Raw genomic sequence first — 25705 nt, 5'->3', positions numbered from 1 at the left:
TTGATTGAAGTGACAAGAGTATCACTATCATAACACAGAGTACAAATTCACACTGTGCTTATTGCAAAGATTCTACTACTTTTTGCCTTTTAAATTCTTTTAGCAATATAAGACAGAGAAGAGATTCAGAGCAACACTACCAAGAAGGACTTGGGGGTGTTGGTCTATGAGAAACTTAACATGATCCAGCAGTGTGAGCTCACAGCCCAGAAAGCCAACCGTACCCTGGGTTGCATCAGAAGGAGCGTGACCAGCAGGTCGAAGGAGGTGATCCTGCCCCTCTACTCTGCTCTTGTGAGATCTCACCTGGAGTATTGTGTGCAGTTCTGGTGTCCTCAACATAAAAAGGACATGGAACTGTTGGAACAAGTCCAGAGGGGGGCCACGAGGATGATCAGGGGGCTGGAGCACCTCCCATATGAAGATAGTCTGAGAAAGTTGGGGCTGTTCAGCCTGGAGAAGGGAAGGCTGCGTGGAGACCTCTTAGCAGCCTTCCAGTATCTGAAGGCGTGCTATAGGGATGCTGGGAATGGACTCTTCATTAGGCACTTTAGTGATAGTACAAGGGGTAATGGGTTAAAACTTAAACAGGGGAAGTTTAGATTGGATATAAGGAGGAAGTTCTTTACTGTGAGTGTGGTGAGGCACTGGAATGGGTTGGCCAGGGAGGTTTTGAATTCTCCATCCCTGGCAGTGTTCCAAGCCAGGTTGGACAGAGCCTTGGGTGACCTGGTTTAATGTGAGGTGTCCCTGCCCATGGCAGGGGGGTTTTAACTAGGTGATCTTAAGGTCCTTTCCAGCCTTATCTATTCTGTGATTCTATGATATATATGTATATATATATGTTTTCCTTATTTTTGCTGCAGTACTTGCTCTGACTCAGTGATGGCATTTCCCACCTCCCCTCTTTCAGCAGTATGAGAACGTCCCTGTAGTCACTGGCTCTACCATCAATCAGAAAAGAGTGGTGGAAGTGGCTCAAGAAAGTGAAAAGACACTGCTCTTGGTAGTGTTAGAGGTAGCCAGCTGCATGTCAGGAAGTTGAAGGTCTGTAGGATACAAGAAGGAGAAAAGCAGGCTAGGATCTCATGCATGTAATAAGGACTCACAGCAGAGTAAGGGGGAGTCTGAAAGATTGGAGATACAGCCTACATGTCCTTAAATCTGTCTGACCCCTCTTAATCCCTGTCCCATCCAAAATCCCATGGATTCCCTTTAGGCTTTCTTCTCTACCTGAAGCTTTACTGCCATTTCGTAGACTACTCCACAGAGTTATCCTCTTTGGAAATCTGTTGGTGGTTTCCTGTCTTCTTGCTAGCCTTTGTAATACACTTTCAATTTCTGCCATGCCCTTCTGAAACTGTGTTGCTGCCTCCTGTCATTAACAGATGTATCCATCTTGAAAAATAATAACAGCTTCGCACAATGTCCAATTTTTTCAACCTTTGTACCCTTAAACAAAACCAGCCCAAGCTGCTTTGTGAGCATCTGCAATTTCAAAAAAAAACAGGGCACTGGGCCGAGTTTGAGGGCCATTCTCTTTGCTTTCTGTCCTGTAACAAGTTCTTATCAGGCATGCATGAGAAAATACTGCCATATAATCCTATGATATTGATACATATTCAAGAAAGGTCTGATAGGTTCCATTAAAAAGGCAGCATTTTCAGTTCCAGAAGTGATTGCATCTCAGTTGTTGTGTGCACACGTTTTTACAAAAACTCTTAACACACTCTGCTTCAGTCTCTATTAATGGATGACAAATCTGAATAAAATTAGCTAACATTAATGTTGATTTCACTCTTGAAAGCATTCTGTTATTTCCACTTTTGAACTATTTTTTTTTGTTAGAATCTATTCTCTTTCTTCTAGTTAAAAGGCCTCTTTCAGTCTGATGTACTTAGTAAAATGGGCTATTAATACAGACCACCACTAAAGTGAAAGACGATTGCATAAGGCAATGTTTTAGGATCATAGCCTGCATCTTAAAAATCTGTGTAAGAGTGCAAGTTGTGATAACATAAGCAGACACCAGACTTTTGCCAACACGGCAAAAGAGAGAACTCAGGGGAAAGCTAAAATAGGAGCTCTATTTACAAAATAGCGGATGCAACACTTTGGCTGTGGTCCAAGTACTCTTGCACTCTTCTGGTTGAAGCATGCTTTGTAGGAATTCATGTTTGAGGCATGCCTCATGTTCTTTCCATTGAAATGAAGTTTGTTTGGCAATCACCTTTCCTTTTTCTGCTGATCTAGTATTATTCTAAAGTAAACAGGGTGCCAGAATATCAGCTGGTACGTATCAGTGTAGCTTGGATGAGTTCATTTGCACCAGCTGAGCAGCTGAGGTTATAAAAGGATTTAGAAACAATTTTTGATGAATCATCAAATCAGTATGAAATTGTTGCATTATGTTGCTATAGAAACATAACCAGGACAATATAAACATTAATGTTTTTAATTTATCCTTAAGGTGCTAAATCAAACATCCAGACTTGAAATTCAGCTACTAGAAAATTCACTGTCAACATACAAGCTAGAAAAACAACTGCTACAACAAACGCATGAAATCCTGAAAATCCATGAGAAAAACAGGTAAAAATGAGTAATTGGTGTTTTCCATTTTTATTCTGTTCATCACAAAGTGGTCTCTGTGTACTTTGTTCTAAGAAACTGATGAAAAGAAAGATGCAAATATGGTAAGTGGAAAGTATAGGTAATATTTATAAAATGGCTAAAAGTGCTACGGTGTGAACTTACACTGTGTTAGCTCAAGTATACTAAATGTAAGTTGATTTTTACCACCTTTTGTGCGAACTGTAAGTTTACAACTCAGTTTTTTTCTTCACAACTTTGTCACATGGCCACAGTTCCTCCCACTGAAAAGCATAACTTGTATGAGCATTTTCAGGTAGAAAAATATTAATAATAAATTATGATATTATCAACTACCTAAAAGTTCATCTTTCTAATTTTAATTCATACAAGGAAGAATCTTTCTCTGTGGACTCATTTGTATCTAGCATACTTGGAGCCATGCTCCATTTAAAAAATAAAGAATAAGTGAATGGTAAATCTTTGGGGTTTATGTTGAAATTGAAGAAAAAACTGTTTAGCAGAGCGTAACTGCATAAGCAGTGAAATGAGGGTCAAGAAGAATTTCCAGTGTTGTCCCTTTGTCTGCTTCAGAAAAGTACGTCTCCTGCAGAGAGAATACCTCACTTGGAGAGGTTCTTCTGTAACACAGGACTCAGTCCCTGCTGGATTCAGGAATCCAGTATCTCAGTGTGATGTATTGACCTTGTCTGGCTGCCAGATGCCCACCCAGCTACTCTCTTACTCCCTCTCATCAAGAGGACAGAGGGAGAAAATATGATAAAAAAATCCTGTGGTCAAAATAAAGAAGGGAGATCATGTACCAGGTAATGCCATGGGGAAAAAAAATCTTTGTTTATTGCCAATTAATAACAGCATAGGATGATTAGAAATAATAACAAAACTGAAAAGATGTTTGCCTCATACCTCCTCTTCTTCCCAGACTCAGATTCACTCCTGGATCTTCTGCCGCCCTGCCTTTGAGCAACGCAATTGCTCAAAGTTGGATGAGGAATGAGGGTTGTGGTTTGTTCACCTGTTCCTTCCTCTTGCATTTTCCCTTCTCCATGGGAAAGGGAAAGCATGGTTCTTTCCCATGTACTGCAGTCCATCTCTTCAATGTGGGCTCTCCAAGGCTGAACCTTCCTTCTGGACATCTCCACCTGCTCAGCTGCGAAGTTCTCCATGGGAAATATCTGCTCCACTATGGTCTCTCCATGGGCTGCAGGGGAACCTCCTTCTTATTCTCTGACCTTGGTGTCTGCAGCATTCTTTCTTTCACTATTGTCCCTCACCTCTCAAAGCTGTCATGTAGTGGTTTTACCCTTTCTTAAATGTGATTTCTTCAAGGCACAATCATCTTGGCAGACAGGCTCATCTGTGTCTCATGGTTGGATAGTGATGAAAAATAGAAAATATTGTTAATAAGATGTTTTTGGTAGATATGTCTAGTTGCAAAGTTAGTAAAAAAATATACCATTTTTGCCACTGGTTATGAAGACCAATTTGATGTATTTAACAACTGTTTATAACCAGTAATTCCAGCAGATGTTATTCTAGAGAAGTTGGATTACGTTGAAAAGTCTTGAACTCCACAAATTTCCCTTGACCAGCTGGAAATATGAATAAATTAGTGCAGAATTAATTTCAGATATCTCAAAATTAAGGAATTCACCTGAAGTGCATATATGGGCTCTTCCACTAAAAGGATAGGCATGTGCAAGAGACAGTTCATTCTGCATATTTTAAAAACTATTTCAATTTGGGATTAGCTCAAGCATTAGTTAAGTATATAAATACTTGCATTTTTATCCTCTGCAATCTGGTTAGCAACAAAATTTTACTGGCTGCTCAAGAGACTATCTTGTGTACTTAATAATCTGAAATTATTTATTTACCTTAACAATGTGTCAGGGTGTAAAACTTTCATGTCAGTAAGCAAGTAAGTTTTACTTAAATTGACCTTTGACTTGGCTGCCATTATGATGAAATGGTCTATGACATGACAAAATGGTCTGCCTTGTTTTTTCAGAAGAAAAGGAGGGATACGTTAAAAAGCACATTTTATACGCAGTTCTTTCTCTCAGAAGTAAATTTGTATGTGAATGAATGAAAAAGCACACGGAGTTTGATCTTATTATGAAGCAAGTACCTGGCATACATTTCCAGGATTTATATTCCCTCTTTGAAAATGATAAAATTAGGGAAAGGTCAGTGTTATAATTCCACTGAAATGTGGATTGTCAGCTTCTGTATCATCATCTACTCCTAACAAAGAAATGCTTAGACTTGGCCTTGTAGGTCCTGATCCTGAAATCAATTATATGTGTATCAAGTTCAGTATGGGACACATGTTGGTGATCTCAGCAGATTTCAGGTTTCTGGGCATGCCAATAATTTTAGTTTTAGTTTGACTTAGATTTGAGCAGTACTTATAGATTACCCATCAGGTTATGTTCAGTAGTTATTTGCAATTGAAATGTCTTTGTCTTTCTCCATATCACTTTCACCTCAATAAAATAGAGAAAACTTTTATCCACATTGCCTGCGTGGACTGTAGCATGTTTGGAGGGGGCCTTTCTTTTGCAGTAGGTGCATGACACTGTGAGAATGAGTGTAGGAAATGTTATCGTCACAAAAATAATCAGAAGAGATGGTGTACTGTAGGCAGATAATTTCTTTCTCTGTGCTAAAATAAAAACAATTGCTACCAGAAAATGGATTTTGGATTAAAGTAATGCAAAATATTACAGTAATAATAGCTGATCGTTGATGTACTACAGTACATTAAAGAAAATGAACACTGCGTATCAACAAGAGACCAACGCATGATCTTTAGAGAAAGAGATATATCTATTCTTGGCCTTTCTCTTTACTTCCTGCCTCTGCTGGGAAGAGTGGCCAATTTTTTTCTATTTATCTTGCTGAAGTGAAAGATATTCCATGGCATAAGTACAGTCACATTTGTCCCAGAATCATGTTTCTATTAAGTGCTTTCATGCCATAAATAACTTAGTTTTGTGGATTCCCACCCACTATAATGTAAATGGTAGTTTCTTCCATTGCAGTTTTTTCTCCCACAAGAGCTTTCTAAAAACTATTTTGATTTATTCTTGAAAGATTCCCCTGTTAAAGTTCCTTTATCACCCCCTCTTTTTTCCCATAGTGTACCCTCTGCATTTAACTTATTGTGTGCCATTTGTTTCAATATACAAGTGTGAAATCAACTTCTTATTTACTCACATGAAACAAATGAGAAAAAACATAATGGAATTCTGGATCTTCCAGCAATTTATAGTGGACGTGAAATTTAAATATAAAATTTGACTGAAATTTGCAGGCAAACTACATTAACACATTCAATACAAGAACTGCTGTGTCCTATGAAAAGTGAGGGCTCAATGATTCTTGAATTTCCACCTGACTGTGTGAAATATGGAGAAATATAGTACCTATGATGAGTTTCATTGGAAGGTTTCAAATGTACCAAAAAAATAAATTTATATATTTTTATTTATTTTTTTGCTTGCAATGGTATTATCAGTGGTATTAAAAAAAAAAAAAAAAAAATAGGCTTACTGATGTTAGGTGACCAGTTACTGGCCTTGAGGAATATGGCAACACATATTTTTTCAATTCCTTAAACTCATAAGAGAATATCAGATCACCAAAGTAACAATGAGTGGTCAGCACCTAACAATATAGGGGAAATTTTACTCATGTAAAAGGAAGTACAAAGAAGCTGTCTCAATGAGAAAATAGCATTCTTGAACTCAAAAATAAGCATTTAAATTCTCTACCTTTTTTGTCTTCTTATACTTAATAGTATAAGAAAACCACATGTATACAGCCAAAGAACTTTTTCTACATTAGTTGTTTTTATTGAATTGCTCAACAAAATAAGTGGTTTAATCTATATTTTTAATAAATCCAGATTTTTGAAGAGATCATATTCATGTGAAAGTTGTCCATCTCCAAGATCTGGTCTGTATCCTGTTCTCACATATCTAAACTGAGGCTTCTGAAAACAAAGATAAAAAAATCCCTTAAACTGCTGTGGTCTGGAATGGATTAGTGAGTAAACTATCTACCTTATAAGGCAGATTGTCTAAACCAGACTTTACTTCCTCCCCAGAGAGCTACTAGAGTGCTTTCTATACGTTCTACTTCATCACCTTTCAAAAAGACAACAGCTTTCCCTGGAAGTCATTCTTTGACTTCTGTATGGGTCTTCTACCCTCTCCAACATTATCAGAGGTCTTTTTCTGAATCAGCTGGACATACCACAGTTGCGCCCAGGAATCCTACTGGCTTATATCCTAACAAACTTAACACGTCATTTGCATGGTTGAAAATAGATTCTTAGCCTTTCCAAGATCAGTAGGTTAGACACTGAGATATGGTTAACCTTTAGCAAAACTAAGGTTGTTTGGTCCTGGTGTGTATGTGTGCGCGTTTGGTTTTAATTTAACTGCCTTCTAGATAATGACTCCAAAGAGTCATTGTCCAGCAGATAATGCGGGTATTTATCCATTCTAACAACAACATCTGTTTCTTCACAACTTGATTACCTGTTCCCCAAATGACCAATTTGTTTCCCTAAATTGAAGGCTGCAATTCTAAAAAAATGTACATTCATACCTGTATGTACATGTGTGCATATATACCTACACACATATGTATATATGCGATGTTTCTAGTCAATGGTGATTTATTTTTACTGTGAGTATTGTAGTGCCCACAACTACTTCATCTGTCTAGGTCAGTAAATATTTTAAAACATTTAGGACTTTCAAATGTATAGGAAATAAATAGGAATTTTGAAGGTATAGGAAGCATAGAGTAAACTTACTGTAAAAAACAAGTCGTTGCATCATGCCCATAACATTGGACTGGAACCTGTCATGAAAGAATGTTATATAACAAATCTAGTCAGCCTTTACATATTGTTGGATTAATTGGTATAGAGGCAGCCTCCTTTTCATTTTCTTTAACATTTTATGGCAGCAACAGTCACTGATAAAAACTAGTAGAAATATTTGTATTTTAACCTTGTCTTTAAAATGCATCTTTAAAAAAATGGGAAAATATCTTTCCCAGTCACTCAGCAAAATTGTTTCTTCATTGTATTTTTCTATTGGAAATTGTCCAATGTCACAAGCAAAAAAGAGAGAACAGACTGCTCTTTCAGCTGTTAAAAAAAATCTGAATATTTTTGTAATTGGTTTCAACCTGTTTCAAGATTTTTTATGAGGTTTCTAGCAGTTTTTTCTTTCAAATGAGCTGTTATAAATTTGAATGTAAGTACAGAGATTAAAAAGTCCGGCCACATTGGAATCAAATCTCGTAAGAGCAGCTTTTCTCATGCTGTTTAAGGATTTCTTCCTTTTGGAACAGGCCAATGCAGAAATCCTCTATCTTTGTGCAGTTTTTTTTTCTTTATTTAGAGCTTTGACCAAAATTTTCTCACTGATTCCTAGTAAAATACAACGAATGTTTTCTATTTCTCCCAGGGAGTGGTCCTATCCTCAGGACTTATCCTTATCTGTTGTAGATTTATAGATATAGAAAGTTCATTGCATAACTGCATATGCATTCCTTTAAATAGCTTTGTTTCGCCTTTTATAACAACCCAATTTTTGAATCATGAAGAAAACTGTAAAGGAACCAAGTGCTATGACACTACCAACTTTCCACCACATGTTGACTCACCACTCATAAATATTAGAATGTATTATTACTAAAGCTGTAAAACATCTGCTTGCTGTCTGTCTCTGTAGATGGCAAGCTGGGAGGCACTAAAGATTGTTGTCTTCTTTCATGTTTTAATTGGCATGGCCAGTATTGCTACAAGTAAGACTGCCCTCACCATGGGTTCATTTACTATAGTGTTAGGAAGGCCATGGTGGGAAACAAAAAATGAAATGCACTAATTGTGGCTATCAAAGGCTCTTTCTTTTATATGGAAACATTCAGGTATGGAAATCATTTAGATGTGAACATACAAATAGGATGTCGCAGAATTAGGAAAATGACCTGTACTGTACTAGGATCTACATAAAGGTAAAGGGACCTTTTTTGTATTAGCATTTAAATATAAAGCAATAATCTGACTTCTATGATTCTATGATTTCAAGAATGGTATCTTCTCTTACATTAGCAAAGCATAACATTTTTGATGAACTGTTAAGATGTCAGACTGGGATGTGGTCATACCTAGCATCCATTCTATCAGAAACTGTGTCCAGGGTCTACCTTGTTCCTAATCAAAGTGCATTGATATGCAACTTATAGTCTATCAGCAAAGTTAAAAGAGAGTCAAAATATCATTTCAATAATTTCTGTGAAAAAAAATGGACAGAACGGATAAAATTCACCTGGAACATTTTTTTTAACAGCATTTTATGACTACAACTAGTTCCATCAGAACATTTTCAGTGGATTCTAACTAAACTATTAGTCTGACCTTCTGCATAAAAAAGGCTAAAAGACTTTCACAGAAATTTTCTCAAAAAATAGATGTGAGTCTAGAGCATAAAGGCATCATGTTTAATGTTAGAGTTCAAGTAATGAATGAAAATCAGCTACAGGTCTGATAAGGTGTTAAAATAATTTATTGTCTTTGGCTTCAGAATCCATACTTTGTTTCAGACTGAAACTTTCTATCATTTGATTCCTGTCCACTGAATCTTGATATGCTTCTTACTAATTATTGAGCCTTTAAAAATGAGATATCATGTTTCCCTTTGCATGTGGGACACCACAAAAAGAATGTTTTCCCTTCCCATCTTTTCTTTTTCTCCTTCTTTACCCAGATCCTGCTGACTTTCACAGAACTAAGTATGTTGGTATTACAAAGTATATTTTCTTGTCTTTGTAAGTCCCATATTTATAATGTTTCAGAAGAAAGATTTGCTGCTTGGTTTCTTTTATTTAGAAAAAGGAAGAAAAAAATATTACTCTAGTTTTTAAAGCAAATCCAAGGCCTGAATTTAATCTTTGCATTGTTATAATTTGTAACAGCTCATGTTAAGGCTCTGTGATATCTAGTAAAAAAAGCCCACCTCCATATGGATTTTATTACATTCTTCAGTTAGGTTAAATGACCTGAAATTATGTGGGCATTTTGCCACTGATCTATTATCCAGGAGTAAAAACAAAGGTGGGGGGAGAGTGCAAATAAATAAATAAAACCAAAGACTGACTTAAACAGGAAGTAGTTTGTTGGCAACTTTGTAACCCCCAGTTGGTTTATGGGCATGAGAAACACCTCTTGGTGCACAGTGTAATATTATGAAACAGAAAACAGCAGAGGGATTGAATTACTTTCTTTATCTAATATTAATAAATTATTTATGCTAAGCTCCCACCACAGGATTAAAGCACTGGCCTGAAAAAACTTCTTTTTTGCTGTTGACATATATTAGATGTCCTTTGAGTACAGCTCCTCTATTCTTCGGCATATAATCATATGTCTTGGATCTTTGCAAATTGCACACTTCCGACTCAGGACAGAGACCATACTGGGAAAAAAATACTGATTGGGAGAAAGTGTTTCCATACATGTGTAAAATTATTTATAAAAAGTGATGTAAGCAGGTTGCATAGTATGATATCCAACAGTTTCTTGAATGAGGAGGCTTTTGTGGAACCAGAAAGGTGAAGGGGTGGAGGAAAGTGAGCAGGAAAATATGTACGTGGGCTCAAGGAAAAGAAGTGAAACCTATCTTAAAAAGCAAGTTTCTGATTTATCTTTTGTGGAAATAGTACTATACTTCATGTGAAACAGATACCACTAATCTGGCACACAATTCCTTTCCTAACATTACAAACCACATCAAATGGTATTGTTATTGTGGGTTCCACATCTCTTGATGTAACTCCATAGCTCCTAATGCTTATCTTCCATTCAGTGGCAAGTGCCTTCACAAAATCTTCCTTAGTTTACGCTTGATTTCTATCTCTTATCATATCAGTCTACCCATACTGCCTATAGTGTCCCCTTCCATGCCTTTCTCTTCTCTTTCTTTTGCCTACCATAGACTTCTCTGCCTGAAGTTGTACATACAGATGTGTTATTGGCCCTATGCTCATGTACTTGGATGGGTGTAACGACTGGACATGGAACCTAAGAGATCAGTTATATTTGGATACTTGACAGAAAAAATATAATTTAGCCCACTAATTCAGTGAACTGAATTAGTAGATGTGACATTTTTAGAATAAAAGTTTTATTTACTGAAGTCTATAGTGAAAAATAAAATAGTTTTGTTTTCTCAATAAACATATTGTCACTAAATAATATCTACTAATTGTTTTATTTCATTTTAGTTTACTTGAGCACAGAATTTTAGAAATGGAAGAAAAACATAAAGAGGAACTGGACACTTTGAAGGAAGAAAAAGAGAACCTACAGAGCTTGGTCACACGACAAAGCTACATAATCCAGGAACTAGAGAAACAGTTAAACAAAGCAACAAGCAATAACAGTGTCCTGCAGAAACAGCAGCTTGAACTGATGGATACAGTCCACAATCTGATCACTCTTTGTTCTAAGGAAGGAGGTAAGAAAGAAGCTTTATAAATATTAGAAGGTCTGGCAAATTTCGTCTGAAGTAAGTCCTGAAATTTTGAAAAGGCAAAGCTTAATGAGCTTATTCCAAGAAAGAGAAGGACAATTTAACTGAGAACAAAACAGCTGCTGAGAACCCACAAATCAAATAAAGTTTGGACAAAGCTAAGGCTGACCCTTGTACTAGCAGTAGTATTTCATTTATTTTTTTATTTAATATCATAGAGTTGTTAAAACTTGACTATAGTTGATGTAGGCCATAATTGCATTGACTTCACATTAGCAATACTGATTTGTTGCTCTGAGCATCTCCTTTTGTTAGGGGTAATCCAGCTAACCTTGGATGTTTGTAGATACCTATATCTAATTTACTCTAGACTTCCTTTACCATCAATGGAGAGAACGGGGTACTAAACATAGGAAAGTAACGCAGAAGTTTATGCCTATGTGTATAAGTTATGATGCTGATGAACGTGAATGTAGGCACTTATGGAGCTGGAGACATCCAAAAGATTAATGATGAACATGAATGTAGGCACTTATGGAGCTGGAGACATCCAAAAGATTAATCATAGAATCATAGAATAGTTAGGGTTGGAAAGGACCTTAAGATCATCAAGTTCCAACCCCCCTGCCATGGGCGGGGACACCTCACTCTAAACCATATCACCCAAGGCCTCATCCAATCTGGCCTTGAACACTGCCAGGGATGGAGCATTCACAGCTTCCCTAGGCAACCTATTCCAGCGCCTCACCACCCGAACAGGAAAGAATTCCCTCCTTATATCCAATCTAAACTTCCCCTGTTTAAGTTTTAACCCATTACCCCTTCTCCTATCACTACAGTCCCTAATGAAGAGTCCCATCCCAACATCCCTATAGGCCCCCGTCAGATACTGGAAGGTTGCTATGAGGTCTCCACGCAGCCTTCTCCAGGCTGAACAGCCCCAACTTTCTCAGCCTGTCTTCATACGGGAGGTGCTCCAGTCCCCTGATCATTCTCGTGGCCCTCCTCTGGACTTGTTCCAACAGTTCCATGTCCTTTTTATGTTGAGGACACCAGAACTGCACACAATACTCCAGGTGAGATCTCACAAGAGCAGATTTCTTCTCCTGAATGAGATTTTATTTATAATAAGGGATCATTTTTCTTCCTTCTGCCTTGCTGGACTTTGTTGTATTTTTTGGGTGCATGAAGCACATTACAAACACAAAAAATAGAAATAACACCCTTGGAAAAAGAGGTTGACAAAAACTCTAGTACAATTCTCAAGTTTACTTGCTTGAGCAGTTTACTTACAGAGACTGAGAAATCAGGTAAGATAGCAATTTTCAAATGCTAAAGACAATGTAGAATTTATCTGGAAATAAATTCCTTTCACCAGAACTGGTCAAGGGAAATGGATGAATGGAGACTACTGTAAAGGATCGAAATGGGACACTGGAAAGAACAAATCAGTAACCACAGAAAACAAGGCAAAGTCATACAGAAGAGAGGGAAGAAGAAATGTAAGGGTGAATATAAGAGAAAAGGCATATACTAAAAATACCGGCTAAAAGGGGATTAACAGATGTGCCTGGTATAGCATGCAGAGGGTTAAGAATACTGGGAGAAAGAAAGTTAAGGAAATAAGTTAATATCCATCTGGGAGAAAGCCATCAAAACCCTTCTGATAAAGGAACCTAGAGAGAAACTAGAGATGTGTGAGCTGTGCTAGTCATTCAGTGAATGTGGAAGCATGGATGAAAGAGGTCTATGCAAGGTTAAGTACCAGCAGTGCGAAGACCCCAGCATATTTGCTCATTGTAATTCTAGAGCTTTAAGTGCCATAAATTATCTAAAAAATGAAAAGGAAAAAAACAAAACAAAACCCAAACAAAGCCCTCAGAAAACAACCCTGTCTCCCCTGTCAAAACCTCATCACCTGCATCGTTATTTAATACTCTGTTTAAAAGGCAGAAGACATATTAGGTTATTCAAACTATTCACCTCAAGGCACTGTGGGTTTGCTCTCTACTATATATTCCCATGCAACTTGTGTGGCTTAAATCTAAACTGCTCCAGTGACGAGGATTATATCTCTTTCTTTGGAACTGTTGCAAGCTTGGGCCTGTGTTGATAGAACGCTTCTTTTTAAAAAACCTTTTTCCTCCCCCATGTTCATTCTAAATGTTCCCTTCTGCTTATTCTGTTATATAGTTGCCCAGCATTTTGAATTAAATAACATCCTTCATAGTAGGCTGTTCTCATATCAATAGAGAAACATTGTGATGCAATGCAAATCCTTTATTATGCTTTACAGTCTTCTGGCAAAGAAACCTGGCAAAGCTGTGTTCAGAGTGTTCTAACAGAGCTCAGGAGTACTTTAAAATTAATATTGAAATGAAAGATATATTATTCTCATACAGGGATATACTGCAAGTTCTTTTTAAGGTTAGGAAGATTTTCTGACAGTTTTGAATTTGACTCAAAGAAAAAAAAACCAAACAAACCAACATTTTTACTAAACTTTATATCCTCAGCTGCTTCTTATAAAAACTTCAAGTGAGGATACAGAAGTATATGTTTCAAATTGGGCTCCTGGGTATAAATTCAGGTACCTGGAAACCAGATTTTTCAGCAGAATTTTACTTCTGAGGAACTATGGAAGCAAGAGAAGATGCTCAATGAAGTCAAATGCCTAAGTATAATTTTAATGGTCTAACTAAAACTCTTTACTTTGGACTCCATTACCATTTGTGTATTATCGTGTTCAGAATTTTTCTTGGATATCTTTTATTTGAAGAGAAATAATTGCAGATATGTTTCCACATATTGTCTGTGAAAAAGGAGCCAGGAAGCTTAGTTAAAATGATATTATGCTGGAGCACAAGATGACTCTAATGAAGGCACAATATGAAAGCATTTGGTTGTACCAAAAATTAACAGCTTCAGTCTGTGCAAATATATGCAGAAGATGTAAAAGTATGCATGCTGGGAAGTACCTTGGAGCTACTCTAAATTTGCACAAAACATCAATTTTAGATAGTCTTACGCAAGTCTTTATGTGTGAACTAATGTTCCAAACATAAAATATGCTGTGAGAACTGGTATTTATTGGGAGATAGAGAATAACAAAATGTGATACATAAATCAGTGACGCCCCTTCTGCCTCATATTTAGTAAATCTCAGTCATCTACTTTCATAAAGGATATAGCAGAAATAGAAATGGTCCAGAAAAGAATAAGACAATGGAAATAATTAGAGACCTTGAACGATTTGCGTATGAGGAGAGAGAGCTGTAACATACAGAACTATTAGATGGGAAAGAAGGTATGTAGGATGCTGCTGTGGAAGAATGCAAAATAGCTAATGGCAGGGAGAAAAGGAAAAGTCTAAAATAGAGATATATTTTCCTTTGATTAAAAAATAGTATTTGGTTAAGTAAAGGTTGCTAGATATCACTGGGTGTGATAAAGATTTTTGAAATCTTAGAAAGCTAAAGAGCTAGCAAAGGTTAGGTCCCCTAGAAACATCAGGCTTTTAACCAGGGCAACTTATCTTTGAAAAGAAGCATAATCTAAGCAGGGCATCAAGTCTAGAAAACCAGATTGTCAATGGTAAATTCCTAAGGGTAAACACAAGAGTTGAGAGGAATTGGAAAGTACATCTAAATGCCATGGTATTTTGAGAATGGCTTTAAGAACCTTTGTTGTATTTTTCAACCATAAATTAAAAACTTATTTCTACAATGTAACTTTCATGCTCAGGGTGGGGACCTTATAACAGTCTTCCAATACCTGAAGAGAGACTGCAAGAAATCTGGGGAGGAGCTTTTTACAAGGGCATGCAGTGACAGGACAAAGGGGAATGGCTTTAAGCTTACAGAGGGGAGATTTGAACTAGGTATTAGGAGAGAATTCTTCACTGTAAGGGTGCTGAAGCACTGGCACAGCTTACCCAGAAAAGTTGTGGCTGCCCCACGTCTGGCAGTTTTCAAGGCCACATTGAATGGGGTGTTGAGAACCTGGTCTAGTGGAAGGTGTCCCTGCCCGTGGCAGGGGAATTGGAACTGGATGATCTTTAAGGTCCTTTCCAACCTAACCCATTGTATGATCCTGTGATATATTAAAAATTAACGTCTATATCAAAGAATCTAAAAAAACCTCCCCAGGAGAAGTAAAGCAACAGGAAAATTATGTTGCATAAGTCATAGAACTCAGGATTTTCCAATTAGTGAAGCAGAAATGACTGGGTTTTAAATTATTGTTCATAAAATGATAATAACACAGCTGCACAACTTCATTTTATACCAACTTGGTTGTAACAATTGCTTTTTGATTACAAAACAGGAGATAAATTTCATCCAGTAATGTCATAATTGTATCAGAAAATACATTTTTAGATTAATTTAGATAATTTGGGAAACATTCAGAAGTTTGCCTGCTAGCAGCCTGTGAAAAGCATAGCTGAACATGTAGAAGCACAGGACTAAACAGAAACTGCTTTTGTTTAGTTTTACACTCTGAGGAGTTCAGCTAACACAGTTCCCAGCACTGGATAACAACTCTAAGAAATGTTTTTCAGTACTTCTACCATGGCTAGGCAAACTTGAAGAGAATTTCTGAAGGATATAAAGGCAAATAAAGAAGAAAGAAGAAAAGTAGAAGCCATACAAAGGATAATTATTTCAAATATAGGTGGACCTAAATATAAAATCCAGATCCCACTTTCAGTGTCAGTTTTGGTGCAGACCAGCACTAGGATGGGGACCACCTGTAAAACTTGGAATTGTTTGTGAGTTTGATTTCCAAAATACCACCCACCTCTGTCCCAGCATGAGTGATTCTAGGATTTCAGTTGCACGTAAACCTTAAAATAGACACTCTAATTGGTCAGAAAACCTACAGAGACTCCAATATATGCACGACACCGTGGGGACTCATGTCTCCATTTTGGCCTGTGTCTATGGCTTAATAGATTTGTCAGTGTCTTTGTACTTTTTAGGCAGAAGCAACAATCTTGGCAGTGGTTGCCAATAAATTTCTACAATGTAGTTTTTTAAAGGCAGCACTTTCAGACACTAGTTACCCAAATGAAATGATTGTTCAGTATGGTGAAAATGTAAAGTAGCTTCTTAAAGATTAAGTAAACTCCAAATTCAAATGTATAGAAATGCCTGAAAGTTTTACTTTTCCCCAACAAAAGATGGAGAAATAGAAACGTTGAGGTGAAGGCTTAATTAATCACCAAAGAAATATTTCAAGACTAAAAGTCCTTCCCTTGTAACACGTAAGAGTTGGATACAGATCACATCAGTCTTTGCAAATGTCAGCAAAGATTTTGTGATCATTGTTTTCTTTAAACTATTCATTCCTCATACTACTTTGTGTATCATTTTTCTGAGGATGGATAAGACATTTTAGCACATTGCTGTCACTGTCAAACAATAAATCTGTAGCACAGTAAATAATTTAGTGACTGACTTTTTAAGTTTATGCATCAGAAAAATTACTTATGAAAAGGATAAGTAGAGCTAAGTAGAAAGTTTCACAAACGTTACTAAAAACCCCCCACCCAACCAAGCAACCAAAAAAAAACACCCCAAAACAAACAAACAAAAAAACCCCAAACACAACCTGCCAAGTACTACAAATTACATTAAGCAGTAAATAATATTATAATCAACAAAGTGTATACAAGTTCAAGCCAAGTAATTTATAAATTGTATCAGTCTAATGGGAAATTATGTGTGAAGCCCAATGTCACAAAATGTGTCCATTGAGAAGTCCCATGTATTTTCAAGTAGATTCTCTCTTTATTCCAGTATAAGACAGTATACCTAGAGTGTACACTGTGTTGAGTTTAATTTACATAACTTAGAATAGCTGCTCAAGTGCTCCTACCCACAGGACAGGGGGATGTAAAAAATAATCAGGAAAGTATACTTAACCATAAACTTTTGCTTTTCCTGTAATTTATGTTGTCTGTCAGACTGCATAATAATATACCTTGTTAAAATGTTTGATCTAAACTTATATACTTCAGAAGACTAATGGAACAGTAGAGAAAGTTTTGTCATTTATGTCTGGTTTTGTGACCTCTTAGTAGGAGAGAAATGAAGCATTAGCTTCCTCTTGAATGCTGACAACAAGCTAAGCTTAATTCTCAAAATAATACACATGTATGCCAGGAATTTACCTCCCCAGAAGCACCTATTGAGTTAATGAAATAAATAACATGGTTAGTGGGTCTGGCACTTCTAAAAAGGCACAAATCTCCTGGTTTATGGATCATTTTCATATTTTAGAAAATTATGCAGGAAAAAAAAATGTCCAAAAATTTTGAGTGTAATTCATGTTTTTAAAAGGCACAGCAGTTGATGTATTCAAAACATTGAACAGTAAGTAGTCTATTCCACCTCTTTAGACCACAGTTGTTATGATGTAAAAATTTATGCTGAAGTGAAGATCATGAGAACAGAATGAGAACTTCAAAGAAATGACCTGAAGGTTACAGGCACAGAGGAAACTCCATTGACACAAGCAGAATTACCCCAGTAGTGATCCTGCCCTACTTCATTAGAAGGACTTCAAAGACACCTTACATAATATGAGCTAGTATTTAAAAAAAATTAAAAAATCCCAGTGGGGATCCCAGGATAGAACAAGAAATTCTGTTGTTCTGAAAGATAATTTTAAATCTTACTGTTTGGACTGTGTTCAACAAGAGAAATTTTTTATATTATATTGATTCAACCATATACTGGAAAATAATAATGAGTGTATTTAAATCTAAGAGTTTTCAGTGTAGAAGAATGAGGTTGTGTGATACAGCTCTTGGTCATTTTTCTTCCGTGCACAGAAAGAATAGCATTGGTACCCATCTGAGATACATTTTGAGATAACAGCATATTTTGTCTGGTACCATTTCCCTAACAATATCTTTGCATTCTTAAAGCACTCGTGTCTGCTTTGTACCTCTGCCTTGACATTGTTAAGGTTTTTTCAACATGATGAGACATAACTAGTGAGGGAGGAACCTATAGTCTGGCATATCAGTCACTTGATTATTTTGCTTCTGAAGCATAGAAGAAAACAAAATTACATTTTTTTTCTAGATGCATAGAACTTTCTGACCAACTTTGTCTGCAAGCTGTAGGTTGGAGGCAGATCAAGACTGTGCTCAAGACATGGTTATAAGAAAAGAATGCTTGAATGAAGTGACAGACATTTTATTCTGTCCTGAAGTCCTACTTTGACCCCCAGAGATATCAAAGCAAATAGCTTCTGCTAAGCTTTAAAATATGTGTGTTCAAGGATACAGAAAACATCCATTTGCTCAGTTTCTCTCTACTTTTTCCTGCTTTAGAGATTTTATGAGCAAGCTCTTTTACTTTTTTTTAGGACAACAATAATAGAAAAACCCCCAGTTTAAAAAAAAGATGAGAAGATCATTGTCAGAAAATGTCCACCTGCAATTTGCAAAGCTCACTATTATAAAGATGCATTTCATATTTTAATCTGCCTTTATTTATATTTTGAAAGTTGGGGAAAAAATATAATCTTGTATTTAGTGTCATGGAAGAGAAGAGGGGTCTTTTTACCCTTACTGTAGCTGTATGTGATAGAGCACATGGACCCACTGAGGTGGGAAGTGAGTGCTACAGGGCTTCAGAGGCCAGGTCTCTTTGTACAGTTGTGTAGCTGTTAAGCATTCACATCAGCACCAACTTTATTTTTTTTTTTTTGTTTGTTTTTTTCTTTTCAAGGACTATAAATTTCCTGTTTCCCTTGGGGTCTTTCTGTATTGACATGCATCTTCAGGGTGCTCAGAAAGCTCAAGTAAGATATTTTGGTGGTCAGCCTCAGCTGACGCCCCTAACACTTACAGTGTAGGTGTAAAGTCCTGGTCTGGACTTTATTTAGCATCAAGAAAGGCACTTTTGTCAAGTGTATTATCTTAGTATGAGGTGAATTGCATCTGCAAATACTTTTTTCTTTATATTATCTGTTAAAGGGGGGTATTAGTTATTAGATATTAGTGATGTGCTATTTTTTATTAATATCTACATTGAGACAGATTAATTTTATATTCTTGTGTGTCTTTTTAACTAATTAAAAGCACCAATTCCAAATCATCATGATTTTAAGATAAAGATATTTTCATACCTTGCTCAGGCAAGGATACCTTAATTTGCAAGTTATGCTGTGTAATAAAATGATACAAAGTGTATTAGGTAGGATCAAGCCAGGCTGTGGTTTAATAGAGATTCTGTATTGAAATAAGTCAACCTGAATGCGCAGCATATGAAATTTATGTCACTGGAAAAATATTTAAATTCTTCAAAACAGAATTGGGGATTCCCATATTTTATCCCTGTTAACTTGCTGATAGTCACAACAGGAGGTCAATATTTGTTAGTGATGAAAAATTAATATCTTAAGCACATATAGTTACATTTAAATTCTTGATTGCTAATATTAAAAATCAATTACCCACTCTCATTCCTACAACACAGGTCAGTGTCAAATTCCTCTTTACTCTACTTTGTAAAAATGGTATTATTCAGTCACACTGAAGATATTCAGGGAATATAAACATACATAAACCAACTAACAACACTGTTGGTGTCACCCAAATGACTTGTTAGTGAAAAATTCCTTTGTATACATGCTTTTCTTCAACTGGAAACACTAAATGGACATTAGGGTGCCTGTGTGGAAAAATATAAATTAATTAAAGAAATATGGGCACTACAAATATTAAACAAGGCCAGTGGCTTAATCTCTCTTGTAGCATTTCGTGAAAGACTTCTTTAGTTCTCATCTCAGTGAATGGCTGGTTACTCACAAAACTGCTATCCCAAGCAGAAACTCTTAAGGAACTATATTGCAGCTGGATAATTAAGTATCTTTATCTTTTTGTAAATGGGCCATAAGGCATTCTATTTCAGCTCACTAATGAGGACCATTTTATGGTATTCCTAAGCGATGTCTTTCAAATGCACAGTGAATCGAAGTATTATTGTTGTTACCAGTCACTAAGGCTGGATTTATTGTGAAAAACCTTGATAACTGTTGATAATTTATTGGGTAGTAAATAATTATGCCCTGGAGAGGATGAAAGCTCACTATGTTAAAGTTTTCCAAGACCGAGTCAATTCCTGCAGCACTACAGGAGGGAAATTCTGCTTTAAATGACTTATTTAATAAGTAGTTGAGCAGCTTGAGTGTTTTTGCTGTGCAATTGTTTGCCTTTCTTACTTCAGACTCTTAGAGGGTGTGTGGGAGGGAAGAGTAATATTCTGTTAGCTGCTACAACAGTTCTTTCAATGTTGATGTGAGGCATTTAGTTGGTTACACATATTCTCCTTCCTTCCCACCTTAAAAGTATGTATCTGAGTTCCATATGTAATGAACCTTGGTGTTCCTAACAAATCTGAGACTGGACTAGTTCCTAGGCTGGTAGAATCATCGTAGCTTTAGTAACTGCATTTCAGCATGGCCAGGTAGTTATGCTGGATTGCACATCCCTTTGGGCCTCTCATGTGCACTCAGTGGTATGCACATAGCCACGAATGGCAGGAGGTTGCTGGCAAAGGGGTTATTTTTGCTTTTGCTCCTTGGAAACAAAATCCTTGCACTTCTCCATCCAGTCTAGTGATTGTGGGGTCACAGCATGAACCTGATCGCTGAGCTGCTTCAGTGGAATAATAAACCTGTATAACAAATAAAGCAAGCAAACAACAAGAAGAAAACAAAGAAAGCAAACAAAAACTCCAAGCCTTCCTCCTCCCCTTCCCCTCCTCACCTTACTCCTCCCCTCCCTGGACCCAAAACACCTCTCTTAATAACGAAATCGTTCTCTGGCTGAGGCAGTCAACAATCAACAGAAATGGGAAGAGCAGCACTGCTGCTTTAAGTGACACCCTACCATTGCACTGGGTTTGGGGTTATGAGTAAGCGCTTCCTTAGACACTAAAAATGTTTGTATATATACATATACCCATGTTTACTCATGCTGTCATAAATGAAGGCTGACATTTTCTATTCTAGTCATTCAGCAGGTAAGCAAGCATGAGGAAAGAACTGTAGAGTTGTTTTCTCCCACCTTCTAAAATACCCATGTAAGCTCAAGCTAAGCTCCCAAGGAAATCTTGGATGAAAGACACAGGAGGTGATACTCACCTATTAGTAGTCAAAATGAAAATAGTTTTTTATAAATTATTGCAAAAGAATCAAATGGAAATCAGAAAAAAATTGTACCACAGTATAATTCATGATGTGCTCAAATGCTATGTAAAATATTAGACCCCACATCTCAAAAAACCCACCGCAAAACAAAACAAAAAAACAACAAAATGAAATAAAGATGGAAACAACTACAAAGACAGATGATTGAATATGTGAAATATATTCATTAAGCATGTCTGTGATACTTCAGGCAGTGTAAAAGATAATAAAAGGAGAATGCAGTAGAAATTGTAGGATGCTTGTAGAACATGGATGCAAAATTACTGGCACTTTCAGCTGAGAATGAATGATGACCAGCTGAAATGTACTGGCTAGAAGTTTAACAATGGGAGGCTGTCCTTCACATGGTATGTGTAAGAGAGTGAATGACTAAAATTCATGTGGCTTCAAAAAAGCAACTGGAGAAATTCATGGAAGAAATTTTTTTCAGAGACTATTAAATATCCAGATATTATATCTGGCAGAGGAAACGCCTATGCTGTAAATCCCTGGGTATACTTGCTTGCTCTTACGCTCTTCTCCAGTCCTCTGCTTTGGACATTTGTTCCTACTGAAGACTCCTTTTTGAGCCAAGTGTTAGCCCAGTCCTTGCAAAACCTCAGGGTTCTCCTGAGGCAGGAAAGAACTAAAGGAAAAAGAAAATGAGAATATAAGTAATTATGATGGCACAAGCAAAGGAGAAAACAGAAGAGCAGTGAAGATTAAAATATCAACTCTGGTGAGGAAGCCCCATGACTCTTAGGGCATCTCATGCTGGAGATGAGACATTGCAGAGTCTGAAGTAGCAGTGTAACCTGGTATAGCCGCACTCATAACTTTACAGGATTAGTGGGAGCCTTGACCGTATAGTTTTATGATTAGAATCCTCAAATTTACAATCTATGTACTTGATTATGGAGCAATAGCTCCCAGAACAGAAATATTTTATTTCAGTATATCAAAATGAACTTTTTTTCCAATTTGCCTTTGGCCAGCTCTTTTTGTCAGATTCGGAGCAATCTCACAAAGAAATATTACTTTGAAAATAATTTTGGTGACTGTATACTTTGCTGGAAGGAAAATTCGTGTCCAAACACCAGTCATAAACTTTCTCTCGCCCCCTCTAATAAACAAATATGAGTACACAAGCATGCACAAGCAATGACTTATCTGAGAGGACTGCTGGACTCCAAGTGATCCACCTCACCCCACCCCTTTTTTATGATGATATTCAGACTTTTCATAGAAAAAAAAAAAAACATAGTTTTAATACAGGAGGAAATAATGTAGACAAAGTTTTGAATCATGTGATGGTAATTTGTCTTTATAATAGCTTAGAATTGGATACTAAGTGCATGTAACTCCACTAAAAAGTTCCTCATGATTTACCAATAATAAGTAACTTTAATATTTTTTAATTTCATATATCTCAATGGATTATAATTTTCTGATTCCTTTTCTCATTGGCTATATTGTGTGATGGTGGTAGCTTTAATAATCCAGAAATACTTTTTTTGGAGAGGAAAATCATATAGCATGTATTACGTACCTGAACATACTAAAATCCAGAAAATGCACTTTTCAAGTCCTTTTTGACAGGGGGACAAATGACACAGCTATCACTTATGTTTTTAGGCAGCACTGTGGTTATCTAGAGACCATATCTGACTTGAAGTCAGCCTCCAGGTCTGTACTATTCCCTATGGTTTGTATAACATTTGCAGCACAACTGTGTTGTCGCACGGCTGTCTTGTTGCACGGACTAGTCGGATGACGCTGACAGTTATTAGGTTGCAGTTTAATGTTTGCTCTCAAGTGGAGGTTGGTATATGCAAGACTAGGCCACTGAAACAACAGATCATACCTCTGGCCATAAGTCAGCAAAAACTGCATGGCTGTAACTCTTTGCATATTTTTCCTCCTCAAAGCAAAAATAATCTTCACCCTTTCTCTGTCAGATATGTTTGTGGCTCCTGCTGCTAAGACTAGGAATATATATACATGTGAAGTCCCTATTCCAGGCCTCCTCACTGGGAATATTTGACTGACATCCTTTTGATAACATTAGCAAACTGTTCCTGCCTTGATTCTTTGTGAGCCAGGCACTATTTGCCATTATAACTGGAACCGTGAGGGTGCACAGCAGCTGCACCCAAATGGCTGAGAAAGAGGTCAGAGTTACAGGGTCTCCTGTAGAAATGTTGGATTCCTCACAATGCATCTGATCCCTGACAAGATCAAGGCAAAATTTATTTGCAGTCTGGATCTAAAGAATGCCATTTGGTGGTCCTTGAATGACCTGTCCCGGAATGCTACAGCTGTAGGTAAAACACATCAATTTACAACCTCTTTTCTGATTTTTTTTGAAGTTACTCATCTGGGGACAGAAATTTTCGCCTCAGATGCTTTTGACAGAGCAGCTGAAATTTAGGTCAATTATGTTTGCCAATATGGAGAGAAACATTTCCTTTCTGGTTTCAAAAGCATGAAGATATTTTTGAAGTGTCTTTTGGTATGTATAGTGCCTATTAAATCCTATAAGAAAATCAGAATGATGTAAATAAAACATTAAAACAATGAAAATATAATCATTCACTGAGACACTACAGAAATCTCTGCATATCTGTCCAAATAAGTCACTATCAGGGAAACAAAAAACCCAAGAGCTGCTTTTTATTTCCTGGCAATATCGCTGAAGGACATAAGACTCTCTTGATTAACTCAGCCTCAACCGATTTCACAAACATGACAGTTCAGATATTAAATAATTTAGTAAATATGAATGTGATTTTATTGATTCAGTCAACATAATGAACTGCAGTTTAACATTCTTTCCTGGTTACAAACTGCCTTATTCATTTACTCAGTATCTGATGGGGACTTGAAAAGCAATGAAATAATCGCTTCATTTTCTCAAAAGTAATTAGAAAGTCTCAATTTAAGAATAAGCATGTTATTTCTTAAGTATTTTTTTTCTAGTAGACATGAGATTAGATAATTTTCATACAGCTAAGGAAAAAAATAGATATTGTATGTTTTAAATTTCATATTACCGGGAGGAGAACTGTAGATTACTAAATACTTCAGAAGCTATATATTCTTGGTAGCCAGTTTGTATTTCTTCAGACCCAGGCAGAAAAGCAGACATCCTTCATCTGTCTTAGGAAATAGTAAATTAATTTACTATTGATTTATTTTCATAACTGATAGCAGAAAAATAGTCTCAGCATATACAGAGGTACACACAACTAACAGTTAAGGGATTTCCCTGGCTATTGTTTTAGGAAAAAGCCCTGCATCTCTGAACTCTCTCACTTGCAAGTGTCAGTAACCTTTTCTAAGAAATCTGAAGAGACTACAGCCTCAGACACCCACATTAGCTTTGTACTGAAGGTTAATACCCTGTTAGTAGGAGTAGCAGAACACTTGGGCAGACTCATACAGGACATCAAGGAAAAGAAACAGCTGAAAGAGTGATAATTGAAATAAATAATTCATAAAGGAGGGAAACACAAGTAGCATAGCCCAAGGAGAAAGTTATTGGGCTAAAAATTAACTTTTGAAAGTTCAGTGAGAGAAGAACTTAATTTTTCTTGTTAATTCTCCTGTTCAGAAAAGCAGGTTTTTCCACATAGACATCATTGCTTCAAAGGAGCATGACTTCACCACCAGTTTATTCATCCAGAAAAGGCAATCAAAAATCCCTCCAGGGATCCAAATTTTGGCTGACCATGAGGTTTAAAAACTGATAATATTATTTTTCTTGACATAGACTTATCCTTTTCTTCAGGTACATAAAACTTTGGCATAAGTGCTTTTGAAAACAGCATAACTAACATTAGAAATCTCTGTAAAGTCAGTTAAGAACTTGAAGCTGAACAAAGAAACATAATGGAACGTATTTTGTTTTAGAACTAAGTTTTTGAGCCTTGGGTTTTTTCTTGTTGTTGGTGTGTTTTTTTTTTTAATTGTATTTACACACCTACCATATGTGAGCCAATGCATCATTCAGGAACTTCACTTAATGTATAAAGGATTCAAGGTCTATGAAACCTTATAGAAAAAACAGTCTGGAGCTATAGTAGGTAGAAGTGGTTTGGAAATTGTATGGAATATTAAGTTATGAAAACAACAGGAAACCTTAGAAAAAACATAGTTTGCACTAAAAGAACTAGTAACATTCCTGAGTATTAATTTTCTGATAACTTTGGGTTGTTCTTGCAAATTACAGTCTGATGTATTAAGAAAAACTAAACTTTGTGCTGGTTATGCTTAATATGCCATGCTGCAATCTGTAATTCTGTAATGGTTCAGCTCCTTCATAA

General features: G+C 36.5%; 1 protein-coding gene across 1 annotated transcript in view; it reads left to right on the top strand.

Moving 5' to 3' along the window:
• The window catches only part of ANGPT1 (angiopoietin 1), a 159559-nt gene that overhangs the window by 76765 nt on the left and 57089 nt on the right, over positions 1-25705 (top strand). The window contains exons 3-4 of the mRNA XM_061373389.1: positions 2471-2592; positions 10924-11156. Coding sequence (XP_061229373.1) covers positions 2471-2592; positions 10924-11156 — 355 coding nt within the window. The remainder of the gene's footprint in view (positions 1-2470; positions 2593-10923; positions 11157-25705) is intronic.

The sequence above is a fragment of the Neopsephotus bourkii genome, unplaced genomic scaffold (genome assembly GCF_033783945.1).
Source record: "Neopsephotus bourkii isolate Nb327-2 ecotype Australia unplaced genomic scaffold, CSIRO-AGI_Nbou_v1 NB_1630, whole genome shotgun sequence".
Lineage (NCBI taxonomy): Eukaryota > Metazoa > Chordata > Aves > Psittaciformes > Psittacidae > Neopsephotus > Neopsephotus bourkii.
Note: the sequence above shows the minus strand (reverse complement) of the source record. Positions and strands in the feature narration are given on the sequence as shown.